The sequence below is a fragment of the Eleutherodactylus coqui genome, chromosome 1 (assembly GCF_035609145.1).
Source record: "Eleutherodactylus coqui strain aEleCoq1 chromosome 1, aEleCoq1.hap1, whole genome shotgun sequence".
Lineage (NCBI taxonomy): Eukaryota > Metazoa > Chordata > Amphibia > Anura > Eleutherodactylidae > Eleutherodactylus > Eleutherodactylus coqui.
This window is the reverse complement of record NC_089837.1, coordinates 266,823,791-266,851,625: the sequence shown is the minus strand read 5'-3', so window position 1 is coordinate 266,851,625 and position 27,835 is coordinate 266,823,791. Positions and strand designations below refer to the sequence as shown.

General features: G+C 41.5%; 1 protein-coding gene across 1 annotated transcript in view; it reads right to left on the bottom strand.

Moving 5' to 3' along the window:
- Positions 1 to 27,835, bottom strand: part of LOC136611713 (gamma-aminobutyric acid receptor subunit rho-2-like) — a 271,782-nt gene that overhangs the window by 28,426 nt on the left and 215,521 nt on the right. Inside the window, exons 3-5 of the mRNA XM_066591511.1 lie at positions 20,588 to 20,655; positions 1,936 to 2,159; positions 1,381 to 1,463 (exon numbers count right to left, since the gene is read on the bottom strand). Of these exons, the coding sequence (XP_066447608.1) occupies positions 1,381 to 1,463; positions 1,936 to 2,159; positions 20,588 to 20,655 (375 nt within the window). The remainder of the gene's footprint in view (positions 1 to 1,380; positions 1,464 to 1,935; positions 2,160 to 20,587; positions 20,656 to 27,835) is intronic.

Here is a 27,835-nt window from a genome sequence, read left to right as displayed (position 1 = left end):
TATGAAGAGCGCAGCTGGACAGGGAGCGGTATACAGCTGAAACAATAGTATCAGCTGTATCCCGCTGTGAATTCCTGATAAGGCTCATCATGCTGAAAGACAATGATGAGCGTTGGCTCAAGGTAAACTGCACGATGTCAGTGCAGTTAGACACAACGATTATCGCTCAAAAGATGGCTTTTGAGCGAAATTTGAGCAATAATTGTTGTGTCTAAATGGGCCTTTAGACTCCCTGTGCTAACTTGGCACTCTCCACATGGAGAAACAGTACCCCAGTAGTTAGCAATGAAAGACAATTACACATGTGACTGTCCTCAGTAAGAGAGACAAAATATTCTCGTAGATATGATACCTTTTAATGGCTAACAAAAAGACATGAAGTTATAGCAAGCTTTCAAACCTACTTAGGATTCTTCATCAGGCTTAATGGAATAGATCCGATTACACATACATGTAAAAAGGTATAAACATGGTGTGATTAATTTGCACTTGAAACAATACCAAAACAGGATGAGAAGAGGAGGAGTAGTGTTAGGGAGTTATCTGGCCTGTGTGTTATCTCTGTTATAGATTTCCCAGATTCTCCACTGTTTCATGAAGCTGCTTGAGATGTTGATGCCTGCTTGAGAGTGTCAAAAATGGTTATAAATTTGTACTCCCAAATGACGTTGTGATTTGAAGTTGCCTTTAGTTATAGTAACCCTCATATGTTCTATGTTGTGTCCGTTGCTAGAAAAATGCTCAGCCACAGGTAACTCAGTCTTTCTTTCTTTAATTGTGTGGTGCTGAGACCTCATTCTTGCGTTCCGTGTTTGTCCTGTTTCTCCAACTTAGAGACCCCCAACTGGACATTTACTGCACAGGATCAGGTACACAACATCAGATATGGAACATGTGAATGTACTAGAGATCTTATAGTCCTGTTGTGTGTTGGGGATTTGTATCTTTATCTATAGCACAGATAACACACAAGCCTGGTGACACCAATTTACAGACCATAAAACTTTCACATTCTTATTAGCGGACTAATTATTTACTCCTCTACTCATTCTGCTCTGGTATTATTTTAAGTGCAAAGTAATCACACCATGTCTGTGCCTTTTCACATGTCTATATATACATATATACTTCTTCTAATCTATTCAACTAAGCATGAGAAAGAACTCTAAGCTGGTTCAAAAGCTCACTATTACATCATGTCCTTTTGTTAGCGATTAAAATGCATCATATCTACAAGATTACTTGGTTTCTTTTACTGAGAAAAGTCACATTTTACTCTACTGCCTAACACGGTACCAAACTTTTTGCTGTTTACAATTACACATAAAATTACAAATTGAAGAATTTCAAGTCTATGAACATATTGCCTGGTTTACTCACAGCTCTCAAGCTCCAGGGTACACGTTTGAGTATCCAAAGGGAAACGACTGAAGTCCATGTTGCACATTGCTGTCACAGTAATTCTAAACAGGTGTAAGTAATGTAACAAAATATCTCTTAAATAAATAGGTCATCATAACTTATACTAGAAATTTGCACAAAAGGTATTTTAAATATTTGAATATGTGGTTATTTACCTGTTAAATACATCTTTTTGTAAAAATCTATTATGCATAATTATTCTGATGCCTTATTGATCTGGATATATACTATTATAAAACTACCACACTTTGCTATTTGTAAAGATAAAATTATGTACCATATATTGCAGTTATTCATTTATAAACATATGTATGCATACAGTCTATACTCAATAGCTAAATTTACAAATGACTCATAAAAGCCTCCTAGCCTTGGGATATGCTGCTGTTATTGTCAACAATTGATGTGAATTTCTGAAGGGTTGTCCAGGCTTAGAAAAACTGCCACATTTATCCACAGGGTGTGTTTGGTATTGTAGCTTAAAGGGGTTCTGTCATACGCAGTAAGACTGACCTCATACTGTAAAGGACTTGGCCATCAGGATAAACTCGTAGCATTATATTATCTGTTGTTGTATCATGAATGAAGGATCGTTTTGAATGCACAAAAAATACATCAGGTACCCAGATCTTCTTTACTAGTCGGCTATCAAAGGTCATGCTCTTATTTGTGGTACTAGGAAATGACAGACGCTCATCCTTCCAATAATGTCTCAGGTACAGAGTCATTGTAAAGTCCTGCATAGAGAAAACAGTAAAATAAAATTACTTCTAAAGAATAAACTTATATATAATATTAAGTATGAATTCTAGATTTAGTCTAAACCACATTTTTGCTAGAGTGGGAATTTATCATTTGGAAAAAAATAAAGTAAATTCTACTCTGAAGAGTTTATCAGACAAAGCTGTCAAATTTCAAGTTTATGAATATCACAAAAAAGATAAAGCAACAAAAATCTAAAAAGAAAAATACACTTTGATCAACCCAGGGCCATTGTTAGGGTGGGGGGAGGGAGGGGCCCTACTTCAGCACTGCTGTTCATCTGCCCATCTTTAGAAATGAGCGTGCAGCTGAACAGCAGTGACAGGCGCTGTCCATCTATGTCATTACTGACTGATAGCGCTGAGCCACTGTCACAGCATGACAGTGTGTATCCACATACCTGACTCCCCCCTCCTGCTTTCTGTTGCTTCAGAGCAGAGATAGAGAGTGGGAAGAGGAGTCGGATATGTGAACACGCACTGCCATGTTTTGACAGCAGCTCTGGGCAACTAGTCAGTAATGAAATAGATGTATGGCGTTTCAGGTTTGGTGACATCACTGCTACATTGTAGATAGGACCAGGATAATAGATTGCAGTTAGGAGGAAAAGCTCATATGTTTGAAGGCAAGCAACAGCAGCATTGTTAATGGGGCCAGGAGCATTGGACCAGAAGGGGAGAGCCCATCTGATGGGGATTAGTACAAGGAATAAGATTAGTGTATTGGGTAGCAAAGATGGGTCACTCTTACTTTGTGGAGACACAGAGGGACACTTTACTTTGTGGATGCACATAAAGTGTATTATTTTCAGGGACATACAGGGGCATAGAGGAGGATACTACTTACTACTCTTGTCATAGCGCTATAAGGGAATTATTACTTTGTAAGCACACTATTACCATGTGAGGCACAAAGAGGGGCATTGGAAGTAACGATAAGAAGAGAAGAGCTGTAAGGAACATGTTGTGGCTAGGTGTCAGAGATCGAGCCCAGGACCTCCTGCACTCCAGTCGGCAGCTCTCCTTGCCGAGCCATGCAGCCTTCTTGGCAGCTCCCTTGCTGGACCTTAGCCTGGTTCCCATATCCATGATTCAGTTCCCTGTCTGGGCTCCACCCTGCTCTTGATTAGACTTCCTATATAAGCCTGGCCCTTCCCCTGCATCATTGTGAAATTATTGTGCTTCACAGCCATAGTATGGCTCCACTACCTGTCTGCTCCTCTGTAACCAAACTGAGACATTCTATTACCGACCTCTGGCATTCCTCCTGACATTACCTGCTTCCTCCATTGTACTGTGAACTGAGACCTACTATTACTGACCCTTGGCATTCCTCCTAACAACGTTACCTGCTTGCTCCCTTGTACTGTAAACTGTGATCACCTGTTACCGACCCCTGGCTCTCCTCGGACGACGTTGATGACCTCCTCACTCTCTGGATTCTTCATATTGCACTGCAGGGGTTAAAGGACCTTCCTGCTGTCTCACACTAGAGGTGTGCGGAGAAGAAGCTGTCAGGGATATAGGAATCCAGCCTTCAAGAAACAGATATGTCGCATCAGGCAGAGGGGGATTGGAGTGTACTGGACTCCACGGTGCAGTGTGTAGGTACTGGTGTACCTTGATGCCACTGGAAGTGGTGGGTGTATACCAGTATTAGGCTGCTTGACAGCCGGGTGATGCCCGCACTTCCTGATTAGCTATTAGCAGCGGGGCCAGCCAGATTGACAGCGGGGGACAGGATAGAGAGTGGCGGTGCCAGGGACCTTGACAGCGGGGGACAGAGAGCAGTGGAACAGCAGAGGAGAAGGCACAGCAGCGGACAAACAGCGGAGGCTCCTGCGGCAGCGGGGAGATACACAGCATGGGATGGAGAGTGTGGGATCTGCAGGGAAGATGGCAGTGCAGCGGACAAACTTACAGGTGCCGGACAGCAACACAGCACCCGGGTCGGCATCGAGAGTGCTGGCTGCCGTGGCAGGAGGAAGGGGTGGGCTTCAGACACGGTGATGTAAGTTAGAGCTTTGTGGGCTAGGAGCTGGAAAGGAGTTTTGTCATGGATGGAGGGTTAGGGTTAGGGGTTGTTTCACAGTTAGGCATAGATAATGAGCGGTAAATGCTTCCATGTTAATGCCGGCCGGCTCACACATGGAAGGATTTACAGCTAATAATGTACACCTAACTGTGAAACAACCCCTAATCCTCCATCCATGACAAAACTCCTTCCATGCTCCTAGGACCTTGCAGCAGGCAGGCAATCAGGAGCTTTTCAGCCAATCAGGCACCCACCACTTCCGGTGGCGTCAAGGTATACCAGTACCCAGTGTGTATATATGCATTTGTTTCTGTGTTCAAATCTACATATAAATTTGTGTGTGTAAATATATGTGTGTACACTCCTGGTGACATTTATTAATGCCGTACTTGACAGCCTGGGAAACGCCTGGAAAAAGGAGAGATCTTTTGTACTCCCAGAAAAGCCAGCAGATCTCCTGGGTGCTATGTCCCCTTTGAAATATACTCACCTCTCCTGAATCCCTCTACAGTTCTGGGCAGTAGCATAGCAATAAGGGTCATGACTACACCCGGACCCATAAGCTAGGTGGGCCCAAGGGCCCCCTTCACCACTGACATCACTGGGCTTTGATCCAGAGGTATGTCAGGTTTTTTTTTCAGTTTTTTTTAACAACTTATGACTTGGAATGAATGTAATAAACAATGATATATGGGCTTTCCACAGACTGTATTTCCCTGTGTGGAAAACCCACATGAACTTACAAGTGACAACATGCTGCCTTCTTCCTGCCACAGCAAAAGTCCCTGAGCTGTCATCCGTTAGAAATTCCTCAGTGTGTAATGTGCCACTTACAGCCCCTACTATATGTGCTATACCTGCTACAGGACTCAGAAGCCACAGGTTTTCACTGAATAACCCTTAAACTCCTAATCGTTCTCACTGCTTCACTGCTGTGCCAAATGCATGTCACCTTTCCAGCAGTTAAAGGGTAACAGCCTGTAACTAACTCGCAGAATTCACCAGTCTGTTATAAATGTTCTCTTAAGATATGATGCATGTGTATTAGAGATGATCGAGCATACTCGCTAAGGCAAACTACTCGAGTGAGTAGTGCCTTATTCGAGTACCTACCCGCTCGTCTCTAAAGATTCGGCTGTTGGGGCCGGTGAGAGGTGAGTTGCGGCGGTGAGCAGGGGGGCGCGGGGGGAAGAGAGAGGGAGAGAGAGATATCCCCTCAGTTCCTCCCTGCTCTCCGCCGCCGCTCCCCGCAGGCAGCCAAATCTTTAGAGACGAGCTGGCAGGTACTCGAATAAGACACTACTCGCTCGAGTAGTTTGCTTTAGCGAGTATGCTCGCTCATCACTAATGTGTATGTATAGTGTATATATTTTGGTGGACAGACATCGCAGAATAGCCCCATGGGGTAGGGGCTAATGCACACGAGCGAAGAGTACTGCAGAGGACAAGGAGAATCTGCATATCTGGTATTTATTATGAGGGGGACTCTGATCTGGAGTCTGTAGCACGGGAGAGTCAGGTCTGAGGCTTTTTATTTATGGGATATGGTCAAATATTATAGACTAAGGTTATATCTATATATATAAAGATGAAAGCCCTCACTCACTGACTTGCCAAAAGTTCTCCAACTTCCCGATGTCGTAGAAACATGAAATTTGGCACAAGCATAGATTATCTCCAAAATAGGAAAAGTAATTGGGTCCCAACTCGATTATTCAATTCTACTGCAAAAGAATTGGCGTCGAAATTTTACACACATTATCTAAATCTCTCACTTCGCAATGTCACAGAAACTTAAAATTTGGCACACGCATTGAATATGTCATAAATAGAAAAAGTTAATAGGTCCCAACTTGATTATTCAATTCTATGCGCAAAAGAATTAGCGTCCAAATTTTACGTACAGAATCTAATTCTCTCACTTCCCGGTGTCATAGAAACTCGAAATTTGGCAGGAGTATTGATTATGTAATAAATAGAAAAGGCTAATAGATCCGAACTCGATTATTCAATTCTATGTGCAAAAGAATTAGCGTCCAAATTTTACGTACGGAATGTAATTTTCTCACTTTCCAGTGTCATAGAAACGTGAAATTTGGCACAAGCATTGATTATGTCATAAATAGGAAAAGCTAATGGGTCCCAACTCGATTATTCAATTCTATGTGCAAAAGAATTAGCGTCCAAATTTTACGTACGGAATGTAATTTTCTTACTTCCCAATGTCATAGAAACTTTAAATTTGGCACGCGCATTGAATATGTCATAAATAGGAAAAGTAAATGGGTCCCAACTCGATTATTCAATTCTATGCGCAAAAGAATTAGCGTCCAAATTTTACGTACGGAATGTAATTTTCTTACTTCCCAATGTCATAGAAACTTTAAATTTGGCACGCGCATTGAATATGTCATAAATAGGAAAAGTAAATGGGTCCCAACTCGATTATTCAATTCTATGCGCAAAAGAATTAGCGTCCAAATTTTACGTACGGAATCTAATTCTCTCACTTCCCGGTGTCATAGAAACTCAAAATTTGGCAGGAGCATTGATTATGTCATAAATAGGAAAAGCTAATGGGTCCCAACTTGATTATTCAATTCTATGCACAAAAGAATTAGCGTCCAAATTTTACGTCCGGAATGTAATTTTCTCACTTTCCGGTGTCATAGAAACGTGAAATTTGGCACGAGCCTTGATTATGTCATAAATAGGAAAAGCTAATGGGTCCCAACTTGATTATTCAATTCTATGCGCAAAAGAATTAGCTTCCAAATTTTACGTACGGAATGTCATTTTCTCACTTTCCGGTGTCATAGAAACATGAAATTTGGCACAATTATTGATTATGTCATAAATAGGAAAAGCTAATTGGTCCCAACTCAATTATTCAATTCTATGCGCAAAAGAATTAGCGTCCAAATTTTACGTACGGAATGTAATTTTCTTACTTCCCAATGTCATAGAAACTTTAAATTTGGCACACGCATTGAATATGTCATAAATAGGAAAAGTAAATGGGTCCCAACTTGATTATTCAATTCTATGCGCAAAAGAAATAGCGTCCAAATTTTACGTACGGAATCTAATTCTCTCACTTCCCGGTGTCATAGAAACTCGAAATTTTGCAGGAGCATTGATTATGTCATAAATAGGAAAAGCTAATAGGTCTGAACTCGATTATTTAATTCTATGCGCAAAAGAATAACCATCCAAATTTTATGTACGGAATGTAATTTTCTCACTTTCCGGGGTCATAGAATTGTGAAATTTGGCACGAGCATTGATTATGTCATAAATAGGAAAAGCTAATAGGTCCCAACTCAATTATTCAATTCTATGCGCAAAAGAATTAGCGTCCAAATTTTATGTACGGAATCTAATTCTCTCACTTCTTGGTCTTATAGAAACATGAAATTTGGAATGGGCATTGATTATGTCATAAATAGGAAAAGTTAATGGGTCCCAACTCGATTATTCAATTCTATGCGCAAAAGAATTAGCGTCCAAATTTTACGTACGGAATGTAATTTTCTCACTTTCCGGTGTCATAGAAACGTGAAATTTGGAACGGGCATTGATTATGTCATTAATAGGAAAAGCTAATGGGTCCCAACTCGATTATTCAATTCTAAGCACCAAAGAATTAGCGTCCACATTTTACGTATGAAGTCTAATTCTCTCACTTCCCAATGTAATAGAAACTTGAAATTTGGCACGGGCATTGATTATGTCATAAATAGGAAAAGTTAATGGGTCCCAACTCGATTATTCAATTCTAAGTGCAAAAGAATTAGCGTCCAAATTTTACGTACAGGAATCTAATTCTCTCACTTCTTGGTGTCATAGAAACATGAAATTTGGAACGGGCATTGATTATGTCATAAATAGGAAAAGTTAATGGGTGCCAACTTGATTATTCAATTCTAAGCACCAAAGAATTAGCGTCCACATTTTACGTATGAAGTCTAATTCTCTCACTTCCCAATGTAATAGAAACTTGAAATTTGGCACGGGCATTGATTATGTCATAAATAGGAAAAGTTAATAGGTCCCAACTCGATTATTCAATTCTAAGTGCAAAAGAATTAGCGTCCAAATTTTACGTATGGAATCTAATTGTCTCACTTCCTGATGTCATTTTGTATAAAGGATACATCGCATGGTTACCTCCCCGTGGTGTTTCCTGGGTAACGCAGAGAACTATGCAAAATGGTGAACATATGTGTTTCCGGTATCTCTAAAGTAACCACGACTTCATAAGATTTTCCGTATGAACACCAGATAAACACCAGTAACAAATTAACTCGGGCGAAGCCGGGTATATCAGCTAGTTGTATATAAACTGGCAGATTATAAGGTATGCCACTTTACGCACCTTTTTAGAATGTCCCTGATGTCCATTCACAAAAGCAGGGTTAAGGGTTCATTCACACAGCATTATTTACTATTCTGTGACATTTCAACCCAGGGCTGTATATAAATCACCGAAAACAGTATTCAGTGGGAACCCTCAGTGGAATAGTACACTTTAATGAGTCAAATGAAGACCACAGACTTAATGAGTTATTTTTGGGTGGACAGAATATTGCAGTTGACTACTCTTTTCTGTCTGACATGCTTTCTATTATTTTCTATTTATTTCTGGTAAACAGCGACACCTTCGGAATCCATTTGACTAATTAAAATCTATAGCTCCATCCAACATTCTGTGTGAATCCCATTTTCAGTGATTCAAGTGGACCATGGGATGGAAAGGCTGGGCACGCAGTAACACACAGTATGAACTTGGCTTTATATGTGTCGCATTTAGATTCTGTGCATACGGCAGCACCAACTCTAAATAGAGCGCTGCAATCTGAGCATCTGGGTTTTGCTGGAAAAGCAAGTTAGATCCATGAGAATCCAACATTGCAACCTGCAGGACTTAAAAGGGTTGTTATGTGGTACAAGGACTTATAAGCTATTGTTTCTCTGTTATCAGCCCGAAGGCTAAAGCATATTATATATTGTTCTGTTTATTCTACTGTATACTCATTTGAGCCTTATTAGCTTCCCTTCCCCTTGAAACGTAGTTTTCTGTACATGCTGTCTGCTTTTCTTTGTATCGAATCTTCTCCTGCGTGATACTGGCTGTAGCTAAGATACTGTGTAATCAGATACCAGGAACCTGGCACTGGAATTCACCCACTTACCCCCTAAAACTTGCTAAAGTGAAAGTAAAAACATATTTCCGGGTCTTTCTGGGAACAATGGAACACTCTCCCAGCCTGCTGTGTCTAAACTTTCGGGCCAAGTAAATGGAATGCAAAGGGACTATGGAACTGGACGGTATATGTGGAAGTTTTGAAATCAGCTAAAAAGGTAAGAACATATTTGTGTGAAATAGAAGGCCCAAAGCTATTATCAACTTGGCCACCAGAGAGCAGTTTTGATTTACAAATGCTTGAAAGGTGCTAAAAGTCATTGACATGTATTAAGATGTTATATGCAAAGGAATGTTGCATAATGATGGTTAAGAATAGTGGAATTGGCGCACCCAATGAAAGAGAAAAAAAATTTCCTAGACAAAGGTAAGAGGAAATTAGGCAGGAATTGTGTTGCTGCCCAGTGGAATTCTGTATAGAAAGCCAGGACCACCCGCCCTTGTCACTGCCTCTTGATAGATGCTTTACCCACTTCTTAGTTGCGGACAGAGGTAGAACAAAGAATTGGGGAGGACAAAGAGGAAGAAAGGGAGGTCTACAGACATAGACGCAGGAAAGAGGAGGTGTAAGGCTGTATTGCTGGGATTTCTGGTTCTATGAAGTTCCAGGAGTAAAAAAAAAAATGCCAGAAGTGGGGGATAATTGAGCTGGCTGGGTAATCTTGTCTCCTAACACCTTGGTGTGGGCTCCAAGCATGCTGTTTGTGTGCATTTATGTTCTGGGTGTATGGGCAGGTGGCCGGACATTTGCTGTATGAATAGCCCTGTTCTGTGTGTTATGCATTCTCTTGTATGTCCTTATGCTAGCTAAGTCCTTAGGTTCCAGCATGGGATAATCCCTATTAAGACGATCCCTCCACATGCAGGTAGGTTTCATGTTAAAGTTGTCTTGTGAGAACCTGTGACTATGCATCTGTTTCTTGTGTTATTCCCCTATCCTACATAGGGTCAGTTAGTGGCCGAGGTACATGGTCAGGTTCGTTCTTGTCAGGATGGCTAACCTGCTGTATAGGCAGGTCCCCTCCATGGCTAAAGTTCATTAGGGAAAGTTTGTTTCCTTGTTGCGGTTGTCTTTATTATTTTTATTGTTTGGTGTGCAGTAGCATGGTTTTTCAGGTTACTGACCCAGCAGATGTGCTGGGAGGGTTCACACCACTGTGAATACGCCCCCTTAAGATCCTCCCAGGTGTAACAAGATCTAAGAATGCCAAGCCCATAACATCTCTCCAGGAAACTATTATGGTAGATAGATACACTGTTTTTCTGTATATTCCCTTATACTAGTTCTGACTTTCTGAACTGAAAAATCAGCACTCTTTCAATCTCTGAAAAACTGCAGAAAATGACAGAATTGTTAGAAAGTATCAGAAGCACTCTCAAGCTCACTTAGGCCTCCTTCCCACGAACGGATTTACGCCGCGTAAATTTGCAGCAAAAATCCGCTGCGTTGCCCCCTGCTATTAGGTTCTATTGAACCTAATAGCACAATGCTCACGGTGCGGAATTCCACCGCGGAATTTCGCACCGTGAAATCTCCCGTCCTCACCCACAGCATGTTCTTTTTGCCGCGGGTGTACGCGCTGACGGCTTCCATTGCAGTCAATGGAAGCCGTCCGTTCACGCTATCTCCCGCTGCAACCAGCGGAAGATAGCGTGAAAAAACGCTTCCCCGCCTACCGCCGCGCGTCATGTGACACGCCCACCGTGTCACATGACGCGGCCGGCGCGTCACGTGACACGGCCGGCCGCGTCATGTGACGCGGTGGGCGTGTCACATGACGCGACAGCAGTGGGCGGGGAAGCGTCTTCACGCTATCTTCCGCTGGTAAGTATGGGGTCTCTGGGGGGGGCGCCGTGACGGGCTTCACTGCGGAATATTACGCGGCGGAGCCCGTCACGCTCGTGTGAAGCCGGCCTTAAGGTGATTGTCAACACCTTCATACTTTGTTTAGTATTAAACAATGTCGCTGTATTGACACAAGTTTTGGGGAGTACCAGGCAGAGCATAATCCCACATGATATAGCAAATACAGCCACTCACATAGCTGCCATGTATCCTGATGTCATCCCGAACTGGGATGCTAATAGTAACATTAGAAGAAAATTAAAGGAGCAGGAAGGTTTTGCTGGAATGCATGCCGCACAATTGCTGGAGACAAAGTACTGTTAAAAATGAAAAAGAAGGTGATGCTACTGGCTGCAGCAATCCAGTCAAGACTGTTCCCGCCCCTGTACAATGCCAGAAACAACCTACCTCCTCCATACTACAAAAGGGCGGGCCCCAAGACCCGACTTTCGATAGAGACCAATGCAGAATGTGCAGGAAGCATGGTCACTGGAGTAGAGACTGCCCACTCACTTCCTCTGCTCATACAGGAAGAGAAGGAGGAAGGGGCCAGGTCCAAAATTCCTGCCCTCATCCTCTCACTCACAGTGCCTCATGAGGAGGAATGGAGATTGTTTGATGTCATTCATGAGCCAGATGACTCAGGCCCCACCCTGGGCCTAGAAATGAAACTACTGGGAGTATGGGTGAAAGATAATCCACCAGAACTCACTCAGAAAATAACCCCAGTCGCAGTACAGCTGAAACCAGGGGCATAACTGGTGTCCATCAAGCAATACCGCTTATCATTTGCTGCCTGCCATGGCATTGCACTGCATCTGGAGAAGTTTGTGAAGTACGGTAACATGCCCCTGTTGCCTGTAAGGAAGCCTGGAACAACAGAGTACTGCCCTGTCCCGGATCTCAGAGTAAATCAAGCTGTGATTACTTTGCATCAGACAGTACACCCAACCCGTACACACTGCTCGGACTAATACCGGGAAAAGCAACTTACTTTACTGTGCTGGATTTGAAAGACACTTTTTTACCATCAGGCTGACAGAGGACAGTCAGCTTATCTTTGTCTTCCAACGGGAAGACCCAAGAACTGGAGAAAAGTACCAGCTTACCTGGATCTGTTTGCCTCCATGGTTCAAGAACTCACCCACACTCTTTGGAAAAGCTCTTGCTACTGACCTAGGGAAACTCTCTATCCCTCCACTCTGATGTGTTGTTTACAGGCTGCAACAGCCTGTTTATGCAGTGCCACGGGCTGCTGCAGCAAATGACAGAGCTCTGCAATCAATCAGAGATCCAGAGCCACTGACAGAGGACTTGCAGGAAGAGGTATGCTTAATTGGCTTATTATTTTGGGGCATGGGGAAGCTAGTTTTAACAGAAAATTGAACTCAGACAACCCCTTTAAAGGATTTGCTGCTAGCATCTTAGTGCCAGATATCACAAGACACCTTATGAGGTCTCTTGGAGTCCATGTCTTGACTGTTTGGCAGAATGATCTGGGTCTCTATAATATTATGTGAGCCATTTTAATATTATGACTGGTCGATCTATACAGAATTACATGGGTAAAACAATGGAAGATAATTAGCAGGTGATATGGTTCTTATTTATGATCTGGAGGGTTCTACAGTGGATTCTATGAATGGATCATCATGAATCAGGATCTTTTTTTTATTGGTATAGGAAATCCTGTCACAGAATAAGCATCACTATGTAGATAATAAAATGTGATTGTTCCCAGTAAGAGAAATCAAGTGATCTTGTAGATATGATACTTTTTAATGGAGATCACAGAGGCAGAGGGAACTAATTTATAAAAGCCCTAATCACAGAAGGTCCCTAAAACAATAATTCTTTATTAATATGCGTTAAAAAACATTGGGCTCAAGACAGTCTCGAAATAATGGGGACAAAACATAAACAAAAAACAGACAATGGACGAGACACATGTGCTCATAGACGTCACAGTGTTATAGGAGTATAAGATCAGAGGGCCGCCAGTAACTCATGTTGAGTTCAATATGAATCTGGGGTATTTGAGTTTTATAGTTAGTATGATATATTACACCAACTTGCTCAATTTCCCTTTAATTTAGTTGGCACTCTGTCTCGACACTTTCTAATCTTATACGAAAGTGGCCTAAATAGATGAGCCGATATATTAGGCCCTAGTGAATTGAGATGATCTCCACTAGTAGAGATTCAAGTTTCTAATTCATTCAGAGCACATAGTTCGTTCAAGGTTCAATGCATTTCAGTCGGACCAACGACTTTTCAAGAACCGGGTGGTCAGATGTAAAAGATCGTGCTTAGGTCTATCCGTATTCAACAGACGTATGACCTATAACATTAAGATAGTTAGTTGTTGTCTGAATGACGTTGGTCTGAGTGGCTTGATGATGCCACCACTTAGTCTAAGTGGCTTGATGATGCCACCCAATAGACGTTAGAATAGTGACACAGTTGTCAGGCTATCCCAGCTAGGATCTCAGTGCTTAGGAAAGGGAGCAATACCCCTAAAGCTCAATCTGCAGCTGCAGACAGTTCAAATCGCTTGCTACCAAAGCTAACTAAAGCCTGGGTCAAACAATCATGACCATGCAAATAGGCTATCCAGACTTAGCAGCAGTGCTGAGGAGAGAGCATTTCACTTTTTAAACTAATTGTAGGAAAAAGTGATATAGTTTGCTACTATAGCTAGCTAAAGCCTGGGTCAAACAACCATGACCATGTAAATAGGCTATCCAGACTTAGCAGCAGCGCTGAGGAAAGAGCATTTCACTTTTGAAACTAATTGTAGTTTAAATAGTTTAAACTACTAATTTTAATAATTCAACTTTGCTCTACTGGCTAACACGGTACCAAACTTTTTTCTTTATGTAGATAATAGTGCATAATCTTTTTACAATGAAATATTATAGTTCTAGTATTCTTTGACCTCCAATGTCTTTAGCTTTTGTCTACAGAAACAACTTTTTGCTGGACTTTTCTGGAACCTGAAATGTTATTTATGTGTACCATGTGGGACCCAGGGTTCTGCCTTGACCCATTGCCCCCCAAAATTCCTTTCTATCCTGTGTCAGTCACAGTTTGGCATGTCTTTTACTTCTTGGCGCAACCTACAGCTTAGAGAAGGTTGGGCAGTCCCTTAACCCCCTTACTACACGCTAGTGCCTTTACTGGGGAGAGGAATCCCAGTGTATTCTCTGGGGTTTATGCATCGATTAAGGGTAACATCATTCTATTTGGTTACCCTTACCTAGTGAAATGCCATGCTACACTAAGCTAGCACACTACTCTAATACACTTACTATTAAAATGGTACACTACTTTAATAGCGTTGCACTACTATAATCGCATGAAGTCCTGTCTGACAGGGCAGTGATTGCTACATATGTACAGTTCTGTTCTCAGGTTAAAAGGTTTTCAACTTACAATAGTCCCCCTGGAACAAACTAATGTAGTTTGTGGGACTACTGTACATTATAACAAACCTAATGGTGTGGTTTCAACTTTCATAATCAGTGATACTGCTAAATACCCAGTGTTGTTACAGGGGCATTAACATTTCAGAGAACCTATACTCATTTATTAGCTTCTATTAGTCTCCTCATTTCTGTAATATACTTGCAGTAAAAATTGCTTTACCACTGTAAATCACATTGAAGTGGCTCCACTAGGGGTCTCCTTTCCAGCTTTTCTGTAATTCACTGTGTGTAATTAGGTATGGAGTACACAGTGGAAGTGAAAGAAAAGTGGCTCAAGGCACAACTCCAAAAAATAGTGATGATAGTACGATACGATTTTATTAAAATCTTCTTCAGTAAATGCTGGGGCATAACATGCCACAGTAAATAGAAAAACATGTAAATTATAAATATAATAATAAAGTGGAATAAAAGTATAAAAAAATCAGAAGAAAGGTAGGGAGAAAACGAAATATAATCAAGAGCTACTCATAATAATAAAAGTAATTGTAATCATACAATCACAAATAAAAGTCATAATAGCAATCATCGTAAAAATAATGATAATAACAATAAATTCATTAAGATGGTACAAAGTGACTCATCTGCAGGAACAAACAATGTCTCCATATAGAAGCATAGTAAAAAAGTGTGTCACATAGTCAATTAGAAGACACTAAATATGAGGGAGTGACTCATGGGGTGATGTCAGTATCTAAAAAGACAACAGAAAATGCAGTGCATACAGCAAAACAATAATATTACAAAGAAAGATTTTTGTTTTTAAACAAAAATGAATAAAATCGCTGCACTAAAACGTGTATATTATCCAGTATAATAATGGTGCTGTGGCATGTAAATCTTAAGCCAGGAATATAAAATAGTACATAAAATTCTGAAATAATGTATAACAAAACACCTAATGAATAGAAGTACCATAAATAGGGACTGGGAAGTATTTTCAACGGGTGAAGGGAGTTTGCAGCGGGGCAGGGGGGTAAACGGGGGGTGATGACTCATCTGGATGGCTATGGTGAGTAATTAAGTTGCCATGCTATTAGGTATAGAGGAACGTTTCCTTAGCAATGTCAAGGAGCTATCTTTACAGGGGCACTCCACTGCACTTTGATCTCCACAATCTCTGCCTCTCCTGAGAGTGTGTATGTCTGTATACAAACACATTACATTGTGTTTAATAACCATTTTGCCAGAATGCCTGAAATTATCCTGGGAGAGCAGAGGGGCAGGCATTCAGATACTGTCCCCCCTGGAGACTGGGCCATAGTCTATGCAATGTAGCATGGGAAGTTAGATCAAGGAAGTGCATGACAGTGAACTACTGGCAGAATGCTAGGCATGCTATACTCCCCCAACATGAAAGTGGATTACAAACAGCAGGATAATGAAAACATGGGGAAGACTATCTGAAAATCAAACTCTACGCCAAAAGTAGTTAGGACAACGCCTCAGACAAGTTGATTGCAGTCAGGAACTTCGCATCAAGAGTGCCTATCACACTGAAACATATGCAAGGTGCACAGAGGAAACACCCTGTCCCAAGGGTCATCCAGTAGCTACAATAGGGAGAAGATCCCTGTGGACTAGCAGGCCCCAGGTGAACAATGTAATCTATAAATGTAGGAAAAAAAGAACCCCTGCCTGCGCTCAGTGTCCCAATAAAATCAACAGCACCAAGATACAGTGAGAGGTAATCAACAGTGTAATGGGTTTCGGAATACAGCTTTGCTGTCACCAACACTGGTTGTGTGCTTGAAAAAGAAACTTATTTAGTTCCAAAACGTGTTGCAACGTTATGTTTTGTACTCAATAAACCAGTATTTTTCTATACATTCCTCTTACTGAGTCCACATCACCTTTATGCATACAGCCTTGGTTTGATTACCTCTCACTGTATCTTTGTGCTGTTGGTTTTATTGGGACACTGAGCGCAGGGGTTCTTTTTTTCCTGCATTTATAGTTCACATTGAAAATCAAACTTATAGACATGCAACAGGGTGCAAACAACAGTAACTGATGATACATATGATAAACTAGTATCTAAAGATAATGATAGATTAATTATAGCTAAAAAAGCGTCTGAAAAAAAGAAAAATTTAAAATTTTTTAAAAATCCTGCTTTTATCACCCGGTATAATAGTGACAATGCTGCCATCAGAAGCATTTTTAAAAAACATTGGCCCACTGTACTAAATGACCCTTTTTTAGCTGATCATTTAGACAAAAATCCGTTATTAATATTTAAAAGAAATACATCAATACAAAACCTAATAGCTCCTTCTAACCCTGAGAGAAAAAAGAAAAAATTGAAAACTATAGATTGTAAAAAAACGGGTAGTTATAAATGTATGCACATCAAGTGTAAATGCTGTATTGTTATTTCGCATAAAAAAACCTTTATTGATTATAATAACATAAAAATTCCAATTTCTCAACACTTGACATGCAATTCTTCACAAATAATTTATCTAGTCGAATGTCCCTGTAATCTTAAATATATAGGTAGGACTATCAATAAACTGCAAAAGCGAATCAATAATCATCGGCAAAATATTAAAAATAATTTACGGACAGACAGTTTGTCAAAGCATTTCAATGATGTCCACGAAAGGAATTTTTCCTTGATGAATGTGACACCATTAGCAAGTATTGAAACAAGATCCATCAACATATTGAGAAAAAAAGAGATGTATTGGATTCATTGACTCAATACACTAACCCCGTTTGGTCTAAACGAGATATTAGAAAAGATTTAGCATTTTTGTAACAACTTTTTTATCCGTTTTTTTAATATATATATATATATATATACACTACCGTTCAAAAGTTTGGGGTCACATTGAAATGTCCATATTTTTGAAGGAAAAGCACTGTACTTTTCAATGAAGATAACTTTAAACTAGTCCTAACTTTAAACAAATGCACTCTATACATTGCTAATGTGGTAAATGACTATTCTAGCTGCAAATGTCTGGTTTTTTGTGCAAAATCTACAAAGGTGAATAGGGGCCCATTTCCAGCAACTATCACTCCAGTGTTCTAATGGTACAATGTGTTTGCTCATTGGCTCAGAAGGCTAATTGATGATTAGAAAACCCTTGTGCAATCATGTTCACACATCTGAAAACAGTCTAGCTCGTTACAGAAGCTACAAAACTGACCTTCCTGTGAGCAGATTGAGTTTCTGGAGCATCACATTTGTGGGGTCAATTAAACGCTCAAAATGGCCAGAAAAAGAGAACTTTCATCTGAAACTCGACAGTCTATTCTTGTTCTTAGAAATGAAGGCTATTCCATGCGAGAAATTGCTAAGAAATTGAAGATTTCCTACAACGGTGTGTACTACTCCCTTCAGAGGACAGCACAAACAGGCTCTAACCAGAGTAGAAAAAGAAGTGGGAGGCCGCGTTGCACAACTAAGCAAGAAGATAAGCACATTAGAGTCTCTAGTTTGAGAAACAGACGCCTCACAGGTACCCAACTGGCATCTTCATTAAATAGTACCCGCAAAACACCAGTGTCAACATCTACAGTGAAGAGGCGGCTGCGGGATTTTGGGCTTCAGGGCAGAGTGGCAAAGAAAAAGCCATATCTGAGACTGCCCAATAAAAGAAAAAGATTAAGATGGGCAAAAGAACACAGACATTGGACAGAGGAAGACTGGAAAAAAGTGTTGTGGACGGATGAATCCAAGTTTGAGGTGTTTGGATCACAAAGAAGAACGTTTGTGAGACGCAGAACAAATGAAAAGATGCTGGAAGAATGCCTGACGCCATCTGTTAAGCATGGTGGAGGTAATGTGATGGTCTGGGGTTGCTTTGGTGCTGGTAAGGTGGGAGATTTGTACAGGGTAAAAGGGATTCTGCATAAGGAAGGCTATCACTCCATTTTGCAACGCCATGCCATACCCAGTGGACAGCGCTTGATTGGAACCAATTTCATCCTACAACAGGACAATGACCCTAAACACACCTCCAAATTGTGTAAGAACTATTTACAGCAGAAGCAGGCAGCTGGTATTCTATCGGTAATGGAGTGGCCAGCGCAGTCACCAGATCTGAACCCCATTGGGCTGTTGTGGGAGCAGCTTGACCGTATGGTACGCCAGAAGTGCCCATCCAACCAATCCAACTTGTGGGAGATGCTTCTAGAAGCGTGGGGTGCAATTTCACAAGCTTACCTCAACAAATTAACAGCTAGAATGTCAAAGGTGTGCAATGCTGTAATTGCTGCAAAAGGAGGATTCTTTGACGAAAGCAAAGTTTGATGTAAAAACAATGTTATTTCAGATACAAATCATTATTTCTAACCTTGTCAATGTCTTGGCTCTATTGTCTATTCATTTCACAACGCATGGTGGTGAATAAGTGTGACTTTTCATGGAAAACACAAAATTGTTTGGGTGACCCCAAACTTTTGAACGGTAGTGTATATATTTAAAAAAATTGAAAAAAAACATTTTTCAGTTAATTGATATAATTTTAGTCTGAGGGGTCCTTGTTACAATAATTCTGTGTAAATTTCTAGAACAAGTTCATACATGTACAATGGTAAAAATCTTTGTATATATTTAAATAGGATTTTATATGTTAAATGTTATTCTATATTGTGAATATTGGGTCTTAAAAGTGATATTTAATTTTGGTGCATATTTTTAGCAACAATATTTTCACAATACACTACTATGTAGTGTTGTAAGTTAGATCGGTAAAAAGCTGTGCCGTGTTCATGGCTAATTTAAATAAAGTTTTATTTTGAATGTATGGAACGCATCATGCGTTCCATATGACGTTGTCTACGCCGATGCTAATAGTGACGTAATTGTCTCGCAGGAGGAGCGTACCTCGCTCCCCGCTTGGAGTAGCACTGATTGCTTCTTCGGCGTCTATACAGCCAAATGAAAACAATTTGAGTATGTTTATTTTCTTATATAAATATGTGTTAATGTATATGTTTGTGATAGAGCTTGAAAAAGGCGATTGTATTCGCCGAAACGCGTCGCTCTTGCTTATATGAATAAATTCTACTAAAGCTATATTCATATCTTTTTGTCCCGACGAGCACAAAAGCAGCCTTTTTTCTTTTATATCTGCAGTAACTGAGTGGTAATGCCGGGCTCAGATGGCTGTAATTTGCATCGTGCCGCATACGAGAGACATGATCGAGCACACACCAAGTTCGCAATGACATGCATACTCGCTGCGTGTCAACCGCCATCTTGGTGAGTATGCACATATAATACGTGCCAAGACAGAACATGCGGCAACATTTCACGCAATTCATGTGAGTGGCAACATGGAAGCCCATAGGAGATTGGTACAGGCCACGTAATACACTGTGACCATACACTTGTCTGAGCCTCACCTAAGGCCCTAAATGCTGTACAAGGCTCCCATTCATTTCAATAGGCCTGCTCACACAAGGCTGAAAACGCAGCATCTTCAACGCTGCGCTTTGACAGCGTTGCATGTCGTATTTTTGGCCATTTTCAGCCCTGTGTTGCCCATTGAAATGAATGGGCAGTGGTTTCAGCGCTGCCGAAAACGTGGCACAACTTGGTACCACGCTTTTGGCAGCGCTAAATGCCCTAGCTACACTGCCTGAGTTAAAAAAAAAATCCTTACTCACCTTACAGGTGATGAGAAATGCTGCGTTTCTGCAAACGCCTGTGTGAGGGAGGCCTGAGGAGATCTTGTTGTGTTTTGGAAGACTTGTTGAAAACTAAGATACACTTTCAGATTACTCAGCACAAACTGGAAATGATATGTGTGTTTATATCTTATCACGTAATGTAACACAATTTACAAAGAATCTAAATCTTTTACAACTTACCATATCAACTTCAGATATGCTATCCAGACTCTCAACCTGCACATCGACTCCAACGGGGATTGCAGGACCTACCATTAAAGAAGATTTAAAAAGTGTTGATTGTTTACCTCCTGTCATCTGTAACCTCTTATGATCTTTCCAAATGGATTCAAAACACTTTAGCCCATCAGAATATTAAAAGCTTAAAAGTCAAAGCAGAAATGCATAAAAGAATTACAATTTGCATTTTAGTAAAGGTCACCCTTTTCACTTTAACACAACTGTAACAACACTGTCATCAACTGCGCATATAAACTGCAAGCCATGGATTTTACAGTTCTTTGTTAATGCAACCTACCATATTGCTTTTTTAGGTCACTGAAACATGTTTTCGGAATATAAATAAATCTATTAAGTCATTCATGCAGGTTTGTAGACAGTAACACACAATCCCTTCTATACAATAGATGGCAATAATGCTGTGTACACAAAAAATGCAGCCAATTTACTGCAGGGGATGGATGGCAAAAACTAAAAGATTCCTGTGCTGGAATTGCAAAGTACTTTTTATGACATCTCCCAGTTTTACTATTGTCCTCTTTCTTTCTGTGGAACGTTATTTACTTTTCTGTAGTCAACAAAATGATCTGTACAAATATTAAGGTCATTTTTTTCTTGGAGCAGAATCACTGAAGCTGAAAGACAATTGTACTAATGGTCTATCTTATTACTGTAAAGCATGTCATTCCTGTATTTGCAGCACAGCTTGTTTCACTGGAATTCACATAGATGTGAAATCTCTTGAAGCAAGTTGGTTCTAGTGATCTAAATAGACATGTTATAGCATTGCAAATCCTATTCTTGCATCAACCATATCAGCTGGAGGAGGGAATACCTCCACATTATTATACTGCTACCCAGTACATAGAAACAATTACATAGCAACATAAACTGAAAACTATAATAATTGATACTATGTTCAGATTACGCAGTGTACCTACAAGTGCTCACTCACACGAGCACATTTTGGATGCGTATTACGCACGTGCGAAACTATACATCCAAAATGTCCTCATGTAACTGATACATGTTTTTTACATGCTTAATACGCATTATGCAACAAATATACTTGTAACGTATATACCCTAAATATATTTTATACACACATAGACTATATTGGTGCATATTACATGCATAATACACACCAAAATAAGACATGGTGGGTTTTTTTTCACGTGCAAAATGTCCGTATGAAAAACGCAAGTCTAAATGTCCACTATAAATTAATGAGGTTTTACTATTGAGTAATACGCAGCCAAAAATGCTTGTGTGAGTGAGTCCTTAGGCTGGGTTCCCACAGTCTGGAAATTTCCACAGCTGAAGTCTCGCAGGTTTTGGCACAGGTTTTGAAGTGGTTTATTCCGAAGCGGCCATCTCTTCCCCAGAGGGAGAAGAGTGCCCGAAATGGAAACTGTGATACAATTAACATGCCGCAGCCTTGAATTCCGCGTAGCATGTCAGTTTCAGCGCGGCTTGGCTACAACGGACTGTCCGCAGCATGTGGATGAGACTTTTGCAAATCTTTTCGAATTTGCTGTTTAGTCTCAGGCTTAAGATTGTAGGCGGAATTTCCATTTGGACAGTCCGCACGGAAATTCGGCGGCAATTCCGCCCTATGTGATCCTACCCTTACTGAACTTTCTAAACTTAAAACAGAAATTGTGGTTATGCTGCCAGGAAAAGTATCATAGAACAAAAAATGAAATCTAAAGTAGTTGTTCAAAATTAGACAAACATGGCTATTTTGTTTTACAAATAGCACCACGCCTGTTCACTAGTTCCAATGGGGCTAAATTGCAATACCAGAAACAACAACCAAGTTACTTTTTTCTTTATCATCACATTCCAAGGGTCAAAACATTTTTTGCTGACATACTTACAAATGAGTTATATTTTTAATGGCACCACTTTGGGGTACATATAATGTATTGCTTAACTTTTATACATTTTATGGGAGTGGATGGGAAAAGACACCCCCTCCTCCTCCCCCCAAATTCTTCCATTGATTTCTGGACTTTGTTTTAAGGTATTCACCATGCAATAGAAATAATATAATAACTTGGCTATGTGGATCAGCATGTTAACAGCTATAGCAAATTGATATCCTTTTTTTAAATATGTTATTATTTTTGCACACTAAAAAACACTTAAAAAATGTATGTACATCGACCCATAACATTTTTATTTTTTGCCAACAGCCATGTGAGGTATTGTTTTTTGCGAGATGAGATGCAGTTTTTATTAGTACAATTTTGCAGCAATGGCACCTTTTGATTGGTCTTTATTGCTTTTTGGGAGGCAGATGAACAAAAAATATCAATTCTGGCATCGTATATTTGTGTTTTACATCATTCACAATGCAGTGTAAATGACATGTTGAGTTTATTTTGTGGGTAATACAATGATGATGATACCGAATTTATATATTTTTTTAGAATCATACAGTATCCATAAGCATATCTTAAAAGTACAAGTTTTAGAGAAAAGTGCCCCTTAGTGGGCATTTTGGTGAAGTTTTGTGGGTGTTTCTGGGTGCATCCAGTGTGAGGATTACTATTTTCTATTTTGAGCCTTGAAGTTTCAAATCATGCTTATGTGTATGGGATGCCACTCTGCCAAGAGCTGCACTAAAGCGGCCATGAGGTTGCAACTGTAGTACACCCAGGTGGAATTGGGCAAAGTTGAGTTGGGTCACAATTTTTTTTGGACAGCATCAGCTTTCTTCGTGCTGTCTTTCTATGAACACCATTTTTGTTCAGTGTATTCAGAATAATAATAATCTTTATTTGTACAGCGCCAACGTATTCCACAGCGCATTGATGCATGGGAGAGCTTAATTGGGGGGGGTAGGGTGGTACAGGAGATGTGGAGCAGGGAGTGCACAGGGGGGCATCATTCGGGGGCAGGGACTAAATTAGGAGAGTTGGTATGCTTCTTTGAAGAGGTGGGTCTTTAAGGCATGTCTTAAATTCCGTGCGGCAGGGATTATTCGGATGCCTTGGAGAAGAGCGTTCCGCAGGGTCAGTGCTGCTCTGGTGAAGTCCTGGAGGTGAGCATGTGAGGTTCATATTAGGTGGGATGTCTAGTCTGACTGTGTTGGCAGAGATGGGTGATGTATGGACAGGAGGGAGGTAATATATGGTGGTGTAGCACCATGGAGAGCTTTTTGAGTGAGGGGGATGAGTTTAAAATGAGTTCTGTAATACATGGGCAGCCAGTGCAGCATCTGGCATAGTGTGGAGGCATCTGAGAGCGGCTTGATAGGAAGATGAGTCTAGCCGACGCATTTAGTATGGATTGGAGAGGGGAGAGTCTGGTGCAGGGAAGGCCAATTAGCAGAGAGTTGCCATAGTAGAGTCTGGAATGGATAAGGGCAGCAATGAGAGTCTTTAGCGTGTCCGTGGTCCAGAGGTGCCCTTACAAGGGTATCAAACAACCTCCTGACAGCCAGATCGAGGGGCAATTACTCCCTACTGATCCTCCTCGATCTCTCCGCGGCATTCGACACTGTTGACCACAAGCTCCTCCTCAGCATGCTTCGCTCCATCAGCCTAAAGGACAATGCTCTCTCCTGGTTCTCCTCCTACCTATCTGACCGCTCATTCAGCATCTCCTTTGCTGGCTCTACCTCCCCTCCTCTTCCCCTTGCTGTTGGGGTACCCCAGGTCCTCGGCCCCTTCCTTTTCTCCATCTACGCAGCCCCTATTGGACAAACCATCAGGTGTTTTGGCATCCAATACCATCGCTACGCTGATGACATTCAGCTATACACCTCTTCCCGTGACATCTCTGCACCTTTCCTCCAAAACATCACCGACTGTCTGTTTGCTGTCTCTAACACTATGTCCTCTCTCTACCTAAAACTAAACCTCTCTAAAACTGACCTACTGGTATTTTCACCCTCCACTAACTGACCTCATCCTGACATCTCCAGCTCGTTGTGTGGCACCAGCATAACTCCCAGGGAGGATGCCCGCTGTCTTGGGGTCATATTTGACTCCGATCTCTCCTTCACCCACTACATCCAATCTCTTGCCAGAACATGTCAGCTGCGCCTCAAGAACATCGCAAGAATCCACTCTTTTCTCACCGTAGACACGCTAAAAACGCTTATTGTTGCCCTCATTCACTCTCGGCTCGATTATTGCAACTCGTTGCTGATTGGCCTCCCCTCCACCAGACTCTACCCAGCCAGGCTCATCTTCCTGTCCAGCCACTATTCGGACACCTCTGCCCTGTGCCAGTCACTGCATTGGCTACTCGTTAACGATAGAATTCAATTTAAACTCACTACCTTCATCCACAAAGCTCTCCACAGCACAGCACCACCCTATATTGCCTCCCTCATCTCAATCCATCACCCAGCCCAGGCTCTCCGCTCTGCTAATGAAACTAGACTGCGCACCCCTCTAATTCGAACTTCTCATTCCCGCCTTCAAGACCTTTCCAGAGCAGCACCATTCCTCTGGAATGCACTACTAAAGGCTATCCAGGCAATCCAGGACTCACAAAATTTCAGGCGTGTTCTAAAAACGCACCGCTTCAGGGAGGCATACCGCATTCCCGAAACAAACCCCTCTGTATGCCACCTGATAACATGCACCCTGACCTACTGACTGCAATCCTTGCCAGACACCATCAACTGCCCCTGCTGTCATACCGATTCTACCGTCACACAGCTAAATGTCTGACCACTGTCTATGTGTATAGCATCCCTCACTCTCCACCTCGCCATACCGTGCACATCTCCAGGCACTTTACCATCTGTATCACCCCATTACATGTAGTATGTAAGCTCATTGGAGCAGGACCCTCACCCCTATTATTTTCATCAACTGATTATTACATGTAACCGTGGTTTTGTAATTTTTGTACTTTTGTCTTTCTGTATTCACCCTGTCTTTGTAAGCGCTGTGGAATATGTTGGAGCTATACAAATAAAGATTATTATTATTTTTATAGGTGCAGGTGGCAGGTTCAGGCCAGATATTGGATGTTGGGGGTGAATGAGAGGTCCAAGTCCAATGTGACCCCTAGCCAGTGGGCGTGCTGCCTGGGGGATATGGTAGTGCCAGCTACTAGTAATGTTCAGGGGAGGACATGGTGTTAGAGACAGCAGACAGACAATTGGAGTGGTTTTAGAGGAAAGGTGCTGAGATGTCACGGGAGGAGGTGTATAGCTGTAAAGACAGAGGAGAGAAGGGGGGCAAGGACCAAGCCCTGGGTGCCCCCGACAGCGAGAGGAAGTGGAGAGGAGGTAGAGCCCAGGAAAAAGACACTGTAAGAGCGGTCAGAGAGATAGGAGGAGAACCAGGAGAGAGCAGTGGCCTTCAGGCCAGTAGAGCAGAGAATAGCAAGGAGGAGGTAATGGGCGACAGTGTCAAATGCAGCAGACAGGTCAAGGAGGTTTAGTAGGCAGTAGTTGCCCCTCGATTTGGCCATTATCACATCGTTAGACAGTTTTATGAGGGCGGATTTATTTGAGTGGATGGGGTGGAAACTGGACTGGAGGGGGTCAAGGAGAATGTTGTCAGAGAGAAAGCAAGTAAGGTGGCAATAGACCAGACATTCATGTAGTTTGGAGATGAAGGGGAGGTTAAAGATAGGTAGGTAGTTGGCGGGTCAAGGGTCGGTTTCTTTAGAAGAGGGGATATAATGCAATGTTTGAAAGAGGAGGGGAAAATACCAGAGGACAGGGAGAGGTTCAAGATGGTGGTGAGGTGGGTAGTCACAGCTGACAGCCGGGCAGAGGAACAGGAGAAGGTTGCTAGCACAGGTGGTGAGGTGAGTGGCGGAAAGCAGTCTAGAGATTTCTTTCTCTATTGTTGGTTCAAGTAAAGATAGTGGGTGAGTGATGGATGCAGTGCTGAAAAGGCTGGGATCAGGGCTAGCTGAGCAATGTTTGGGGAATTCTTTACAGATAATTTTGATTTTTCTTTTTCTTTGAAATGTGTGGCTAGCTCTCAAGCGCTGAGGTCCATCACAGGGGCCTGTTTTTGGGGGCTAAGGAGTGATAGTAGAGTAGAGGTTTTTGCAGTTTGTAGAGTCGTCTGTTGCAACTCCTGGTGTCAGGACTCATCAGTGGCCCTTCTTATTGAGCTTTCCAGCCCGTGGACACTTTTCCTGCATAACTCTCAGCCTTGTTCTCTGATCCCAGTAATCTAGCTCCTGCTTCCTGGTCTCGACCCCGCCTCTTGCCTTGATTGCACTTCCAATAAAATCCTGACCCTGCCACTCCCTCAGTGCATGATTATTCTGTTTCACAGCTCAGTTTAGTCAAGCTCCACATTACCTGCTCCTCCGCTATTCCTGCAAAGACTACCCGATAACAACTCTTGGCTTCCAACTGACTATGCTTTCCCCCTCATCTTTTGCCCTACAAATGTGACCGCCCGATAACGACTCCGGCTTCCTTATGACTACTCTCGGCTACTACACCTGTGGCTCCTATCCGGTGCCTGTAAGACGTTACACTTGGGTTCTTTCTTAACTCTTTCAGGGTTGACCATTGTGCTATCAGAGCGATTTTTACAGGATGGTGATTTGTTTGAGAGAGTAGCAAGTGTTCTGTACAGATATGGGAGAACTTTTGAAAAGTTCAGTTCAGTTAGTTCACTATATTACATAAAAATTTTTGGTTTGGCCCCAGTTAGTTCAAACTGAACTAGAACTTCACCAAAACCCCTAAAATAATGATCCCAGCCAAAGCAATGGCTCAGCACTGTTGGGGTCCTATGTTCAAATCTAATAACCTCTACATACAGTTTGTATGTTCTCCCTGTGTTTCACAATAATCACTTTTATAAAGCACATGCATACTATGCAGTGCTTCACATTTCTAGATATTTTCTGTCCCCACTGGCGCTCACAATCTATATTTACCTGTTAGCATGCTTTTGGTGTGTGGGAGGAGATGACACAAATGCAGGGCAAACATACAAACTCAGATTTTAACCCAGGACCCCAACGCTGCAAGGCAACAGTGCTAGAAAATGTCACATGATGTAAAATAATACATAATTCATCAGACAAGGCCACCTTCTTCTATTCTCCATGGCCCAGTTCTGATGCTCATGCATCTATTGTAGGTGCTTTTGGTTGTAGAAAGTGATCAGAATGGGCACTCTGATTAGTCCATGAATATGAAACCGTAAATGCAGCACTCTGTAATACAACATGTATTATGATACTCTTTTTCAATCACAGCCG